The sequence below is a fragment of the Coptis chinensis genome, chromosome 5, assembly GCF_015680905.1.
Source record: "Coptis chinensis isolate HL-2020 chromosome 5, ASM1568090v1, whole genome shotgun sequence".
Lineage (NCBI taxonomy): Eukaryota > Viridiplantae > Streptophyta > Magnoliopsida > Ranunculales > Ranunculaceae > Coptis > Coptis chinensis.
Genome location: NC_141460.1, coordinates 1,268,644 through 1,276,362, shown reverse-complemented (window position 1 = coordinate 1,276,362; position 7,719 = coordinate 1,268,644). Strand labels below are relative to the sequence as shown.

General features: G+C 36.6%; 1 protein-coding gene and 1 long non-coding RNA gene across 2 annotated transcripts; both read left to right on the top strand.

The window, feature by feature from the left end:
• The first annotated feature begins 2,623 nt into the window (after positions 1-2,623).
• Positions 2,624-3,220, top strand: LOC147496199 (uncharacterized). The gene has a single exon (XM_086561194.1). The coding sequence runs from the start codon at positions 2,624-2,626 to the stop codon at positions 3,218-3,220; it is 597 nt and encodes a 198-aa protein (XP_086417320.1).
• A 923-nt stretch (positions 3,221-4,143) lies between these two features.
• LOC147496198 (uncharacterized) lies at positions 4,144-5,499 on the top strand. The gene is made up of 3 exons (XR_015197091.1): positions 4,144-4,435; positions 4,773-4,877; positions 4,960-5,499. It is a non-coding gene; the product is annotated as an uncharacterized LOC147496198 (long non-coding RNA).
• The last annotated feature ends 2,220 nt before the right edge of the window (positions 5,500-7,719 follow it).

Below are 7,719 nucleotides of genomic sequence, written 5' to 3'. Positions count from 1 at the left end.
AAGTTATGGGAAGATGCGACACAACCTTTGTATCCTTTATGTGGAGTTGACGACACAAAGTTATCTGTTATAGTTGAGTTGGTAGGATTGAAATCTACGCATAATTGGTCCAATAATAGTTTTAATGAGTTGCTTAAGACGCTTAAAAGAGTTCTTCCTAGTGGCAACTCCTTGGCAGAAAGTACAACCGATTGTTTGGAAATGATCAAGTCTTTGGGTATGAATTACATATCAATCCATGCATGTCCCAACGATTGTATGTTATATTGGAAACATAATAAAGATCTTAAGCGTTATACTATATGTGGAGAAGGTAGGTACAAGGTTGAGTTTAATAAGGTCTCGCTTGTTTAGTCTTCTTGTTTAATACAGGTTAGTCTTCTTGTTTGTGGCTAAGCTTGATTTATGTTGTTCCCATATCAAACCAGTTTATGTTTTTTTTTCATTGCTTATCTTTGTGTAGCATTCCATGGATAGCTGAGATGATGGCATGGCATTCAAAATCAGCTTCCCCAATTGGATATATGCACCATCCATCAGATTCTTCTTGTTGGAGGGGAATTGATACCATGTATCCTGAATTTGCTGCCGAACCACGTAATGTTTGGTTAGGCCTTTCAACCGATGGATTCAATCCATTTGGTAACAAGAGTCTTTCTCACAGTTGCTGGCCTGTAATGATTGTCCCTTACAATCTTCCACCTTCATTTTTCATGCTAAAAGAGTTTACTATGCTATCATTGTTAATTCCTGGGAAGAACAGTCCTGGAAAAAACATTGATGTGTATCTGGAACCATTGGTAGATGAGCTGAGGGATCTGCGGAACATTGGATCAGATGTCTTTGACTCCCATAGCAAGTCTTCTTTCACAATGAAGGCTGTACTTTTGTGGACCATACAAGATTTCCCAGCCTATGGGTATCTGTCGGGTTGCAAAACTGCTGGAAAGTATGCGTGTCCGATATGTGGTGAAGATATATCCTCAATTAGACTTAAACACAGAAGTAAACAAGCTTATATGGGTCATAGGTGCTTTTTACCCGACGACCATCCCTTTATAACTCAAAAATCTCAGTTCAATGGGAAAGAAGAACATGGGAAGGCTCCCAATCGGCTAACTGGTGAGAAAGTACTTGAAAAAGTTAAGAACCTTCAAAGAGTATTTGGAAAAGTAGCATCTAGGAAAAGAAAGAAGTGTGAGGAGGAGGATGACACTGCATGGTCAAAGGAAACAATCCTATTTCGGTTGCCTTATTGGAAGGTACAACTTTAAAATGTGTGATTGTCTATTATAGTTTAATATGTGTATCACTTATAATATATCCTATGTTTTTACAGAATTTGGACGTCCGTAACAATTTAGACGTGATGCATGTAGAGAAAAATGTGGCTGAGAATCTCATAGGTACAATAATGGGCACAAAAGGTAAGAACAATAAGGATGGTCTTCAAGCTCGTTTGGACTTAAAGGAAATGAATATTAAGAAAAATTTGTGGCCTGTACAAGATGGGAGTAAAACCTTTTTGCCAAAGGCTCCTTTTTTACTTTCCAAAGAAGAGAAAAAATTATTTTGTCAAACCTTGCAAACATTAAAGGTTTCTATAGGATATAGCTCTAATTGGAAGTATAATGTTAGCATGGAGGATCTTCAGATTAGGTGTCCTAAATCACATGATTATCACATTGTAATTCAGCAATTATTGCCGGTGCTGTTGATGTATGCCTATAAGGAGCAAAAGCCTTTGGCTGGTGCAATTAGACAATTGTCTATATTTTTTAATGTTCTTTGTTCCAAGGTTATTTGCCATAAGGAGCTTGATACTGCTAGCCGACAAATTGTGGAAGTATTATGTGTATTCGAGAAGTATTTTCCACCTTTTTTTATTTCAATGACACACCTCGTAGTGCATTTGGCGGAGGAAGCACGGATTTGTGGTCCTGTTAGATTCCGTTGGATGTATCTTTTCGAACGGTATGATCCTTAATTATTCAAGTGGTAATTATTCAAGTGCTGATTATCAGTTAAGAAACTTAACTAATGCCTTGTTTTAGGATGATGAGAACGTTCAAAACCTATGTTAGGAATAAAAGGTTTCCGGAAGGGTGTATCGCTGAGCGCTGCCTTATTGAAGAATCAATTCTATATTGTAATGAATACATGCCAAAAGGTGGGAGTGGAAGCCACAAACGAGCAAGGAATAATTTCTTTGATGAAGATAAAGGATGTTCTAGCGAACAACTTATTGGTAAAGGCAAGGTGCATAAACTTACAAATTTGCAGCATGAGCAAGTGCGAAGATGGGTTTTAGAGTGCTCTAAAGACGCTACTAGTTGGAGAGAGTAAGTACAATTTATTAAATCCATGACCATAGACTCCCACATACCATATTAAGTATTCATTTATGTTCCTACCAGAAAGTACCATGTCTACCAGCAAAACCACCCAAGTAAGAAAAGAGGGCGAAAGGGAAAATCAGTTGGGAAAGTTATGGATTTTATTCCTTGGCTACGAGAACAGGTTTATACTAATTATATTTAGTTGTATATTGGGTTGTTTCATTTAATTTGTACAATAATACTAACATTATGCGTTTTGACCAAAATAGTTGGAAAATGAAGAGATGTCCACTTTGAAAAGGCTTGCTGAAGGCCCATCTTTTAAAGCTACTTCGTATAATCGATATTCAGTGAATGGATATACGTTTTGCACAGCCAAATGTGACAGTATGAAGACCACACAGAATAGTAGGGTTGCTATGAATGCTATGACAAACTTTCGAGCCAGTGCAAGAGATAAGAACTTGGTTGATAGAGATGCGGCTTATTATGGTGTTGTCAAACTGATTCTTGAGCTGGACTATACTGAATTCAAACAAATTATTTTCTATTGTGATTGGGTCCGTGTAGGAGATAAAGTAAACGGATGTTCGGTTGATCCAGAAACGAAGTTAACTTTTGTGAATTTTAGAAGGTTCATGAACAATTCAAGGGAAGTCGACGAGCCTTTTATTCTTGCTTCTCAAGCACGCCAAGTCTTTTATTGCAAAGATCCTAAAAGAGATGATTGGCATGTTGTTTTAGATGCTCCTAAAAAGTTAACTCGAGATGTAGATGCATATGAAGATCCTTTAGTTTTTGAGGCAAGATTGAAAGTAGATGCTTTTAGATCTAGATTAGTAGCCGAGGTTGTAGAAGAAGATATTAACAAAGGATCATAGGTTTGAAGTTAATTATGTTTTGAAGGTGCGCTAACATAGTTAAAGATTTTACACATTGTTGTTTTTCATCTACAATTTTGTTTACTTATTTTAGTATGCCTGATTGTCTTATACATGTCATTTTTTCTTAATGTGAACAGTGCTTTTGGAATGAAGTTCCCAATCATAACTTGAAAGGGTGGAACATTTGATTCGATTGGGCAAACATATCTTCATATTTCATTTTTAGTAACTGTTATGTTTGTATGTATTGGTTCAACATGGGAATTCTTCTTGCAATTGATTTGCTTTCTTTGGTTGTGTGCATTTTGTAATTGTTAGCTACTGAATTGTAATGGATGATGAAATATATGAAAATGACTTGTTTTATTATGGAAATAAGTTGTTTTACTTATTTTGCGAATTATTATTAGTTTTTTGCACAATGACTTCTGGACAATCTGAGGTTGGGATTGGATCTCGACAATTTGAGGGTGGGAATGTATCTCGACAATCTGAAGGTGGGAATGGATCCGAACAATCTGAGGGTGGTAATGGATCCGGACAATCTGGCTGAAAGGTTTGTGAATCTTTGGTATATTATTAGTTTTTGACGTGAGTTATTTTTCTATGTGAGATGTACTGAAGTATTCCTAACTAATGTTTGGGTCATTTTAGCCCCTCGGCAGAAGATCTTTGTACTATTTGATGATGATGGCAGACCAGTTGGAGACAAAGCTGCTGAATATTCTAGTCATCTTGGTGAATATAGTCGGGCACATGCTTCAATAACCCATCACAGATGGAAGGATGTGTCAGATGATGACAAAAAACTCATATGGAAACGAATCTCGATAAACTTCTTTACAATTATATTATAGTTATATTTTATTGTTTAACTATGCTAACTAATATTTTATCACCATTTCATAATTGTAGGATGAATATGATCTGTCTGGAACAACGAAAGAAAAAGTCATGGCTAAAGCAAATGAATATTGGAGGAAGTACAAGAGCAGCACCCTTAGGAAGGTTTATGACAAGTATAGAACAGATGAAGAAAGGAAAAGACATTGCCCAAATTCTATTAGAAAAGAAGATTGGGAAAAGTTTGTAGACAATGAATCCACTGAAGAAGCAAAAGCTCGACGAGTAAATGGAAAACGTTCTAGAGACGTAGCGGTAGCACAATAGAGATCTGGAAGAAAAGGTTCAGCTAGAATTGCTCATGAATTGGTAATATCATGTAACTGTTGTGTCATTTTTCTTTGGTGTCATTTTCAGGTTGCACATTTGGCATGTTTTGGTGGTTTGATTATATGCATGAACATGTCTAGCTGTGCATTGTTCTCTAGGTTCCCTGCCATTTATGTCTGCTGCTATTTTGTTTTATTTTAGATTAAGCTATGAACATCCAAAGATGTGATTAAACATGCATTTAAGTGAATCACTTGACCTGCAAGAAGTTTTATAATGTCATCACTACATAAGGACCTGAACTGCATACCAATATAAATTAATGGCATTACATAAGGATTTTTATCCCTTTGAATATCCTTGTATGATTTTTTAGAAAGAAAAGAACCCTAACACCCCTGTCACGAGAACGCATGTATATGTGGCTTTACATACCACCAGCGACGGTACTTTCCCCACACAAGAGCATAGTGACAAAATGGTGAAACTTTTACTAGATACGATTTATTTGATAATCATTTTGATGTTGTTGTTGAATGTAGACATTCTTATTCGTTATATAGGTACGTATAAAGGAAATTGCAGCCAATACTCCCTCAAGCACTATGTTGGATATGGATCATGATCCTGTTGCACAAGTAATGGGGCGTGATACCAAGGGTTGTTATCATGGCTTGGGTAGTGGAGTTAGTAGAAAAGGATTTGAGGCTTCAGCCCTAGCAAAAAATCAACTTAAAATACAGAAGGATATAACATCAGCTCTTACGGGGGAGGTCCATGATTTGAAGTTGGTAGTTGGAGAACTGCAAAAGGACGTTGCAATGATGAAATCTGGTCAAGGTTCGAATGCAGCATTCTCCCCTGGTTCTAGTTCTTCTTAGGTATGGTCGAGCGCACCTTGCATACAAGTGTTCCAACTTATTAGTTAGAAACATTATACCCTCCATTTGTTTTAGTGAATGGGTACTTTCTAATTGTATTTGTATGCCAATATTGTGGCTGTTATATGGTTCTGCCATATAGGCTTCTCTACCATCTGTAAATGCTTGGACTATTGTATGTGGGGGTTTTAAGTGATTGATTATTATGTAGGTACGACTAAATGATATATTTGGAGATGGTAGTCCTGATTTTAGTAGTTGGATGTGGATAGAAGATTTTTAATGTTCCATATGCAAAGAAGTCTTATTGATTCTTGCTAGTGTTATGTCGAGATTTGTTAATGCTTTGCAAAGTGGCACGGGGATGGCCTGCACTGGCATGGGGGATGGCCTATAGCAGCCTAGGATTTAAGTTATATCTGTTTGTTGTTTGTAGTTGAATCGAATGGGATCGGCACCCGAGGGATTTCTACGAAAGTTATTTCGAAGTTGTAAGTTATACTCAATGCGCCGTGAACATGTGGCTAATGGAAGGGCTATTATAGGAGAAGAAGCTGGTGGAGATCTTATTGAAAGTTATGATGTTATCCTGAATAGCGTGCTTGTGCCTCATGCTCAAAGTACAAACCGCACAACTCTTGGGGAGGAGGATATAGGATCAGTTATCGATTGGCCCAAAGCTCTAACTGTATTTGATCGTTAGGGGTATGATTATCTAAACATGTAAAATCTTTTTGTGAAGCATCTACTACTCAAAAGAGTTAAACTAACAGAAGATACTCATTTTGCAGGATGTGGATGTTTTGCATGATGCTTCTCTTTTTGTACATCGGTATTAAACTATTAATGGAGGTCATCGAAGATGCTCGTATAAGTCTCATGTTTTTTTTGTATATCAGTGCTTAGGCAGGATGTGAATGGTTAGAAAAACCTATTATATTTTGTGTATACCGATGTTGATATATGTATGAAGTCGATCGTATATGCCTTTTTTTGTATGAAGTCGATCATATATAACACACGAATTTGAAGTTACTAGCCTACTGGTTTTAAGTTCAAAATGAATCTCAGTATTTCTTTATGTTTAACAATGTGTGCGATTGTTTGTTTCTATTTCCATGTATATTTATGTTTCAAAAGTTGAAGCTGGCGATGGTTGATGTAGCTCAATGATTGGAATATTTGTTTCTATATTGGTTAATAGTATATGGATTGTGAACAAGTTTTGGTAGCTTGTGTTGTTGTAAGTCAATGGAGGGAACGAGACCAATGATGTTGGGGCAATCAAGCAGGTATTGGATTTCTTTCAACCTTTATATCTAATTATGCTTTAAGACTAATTTGGTGTGTTCACTTTTGCGGGACCAAGAATGAGACTGAAATTAGTTGCTTCCTAAAGTTTAGAAGGACTTGAGGATTATAGTTTGGATGGAAAGTAGCCTACCCAACATACCCTAGAACCTACGATCTGGTACACACAGATGGACTCCTATCGCTTGAAACCAACCAAGCAAAGAGGTGTACGCGGCTGAATTATGCACAGAGATAGATAGGCTTCTACGGCCTAAGGTAGATTTCATTCTTTCACTTTTTATTTTTATAATGGCTTATTTGCATTGAGCTTTTTATTATTCTGCGACTGCGGCTGCATATTGCTCTTGATTTTGGTGTTCTAGTTGAACAAGCAAGCTAGATTTGACTTTCACCAAAATCTCAAACAGTAACAGTTTAAACAATAGAGATATCTAATCCAGTGGAAATGCTTCTCTAGTTTTAAAAGCTGAAACAATGTGATTTGTGCAGGGTTGGGTGATACTACAGCTCCCCTTATTGAAACAATGAGAATGAAACTAGTTGCTTCAGCCGATTTGCATCTCTTAAAGGTTCTTTTATCTCGTTTTCAATTAATTATCGTTGTCTAAATAAGAATATCGTTTAAAGTTCTGAGCTTTTATTGTTCTATCATCATTTTTGGGTTTATATGATCTACTGATTAATGGTGGTAAACGTCCATTGATTGACTGCACTTCATTGTTGGTGTATTGGTGTTTCTTTGGTGCTTCTCCGGTCTTGATTGATAATAACACTCTTAATAGAGAGTCTAGCTCTGCGGTTTTGATAAGTAACCAAATTAATTATGGTGGGACTTGAGTTTGGTGAAAACACTTGGTCTTTGAAGATTTTAAATTTCACTTTCTCATGAGTAGTTGAAAATCCTTGGTAGAGTTTTCTTGTGTGCTATATTGGTTTGGTTCTTCACACAAGTATGGGCGTTTTGCTGCTAGAAACTCATCCTCTAATCGTTCTCATCCCCCATTAAAACTCTTAACAATCAATTGGAAACTCAAAATAGTTTGGTTTGAAACTTTTGTGGGGAATGGCATTTGGGGAATTCACTCTTGAAGATTGGAGTCTTTAGTTCCTTATAGCTTGGGTTGCTCA

What these genes read in the sequence shown, in the direction of transcription:
- LOC147496199 (XM_086561194.1), top strand. Translation starts at nt 2,624, where the DNA reads ATGTCCACTTTGAAAAGGCTTGCTGAAGGCCCATCTTTTAAAGCTACT.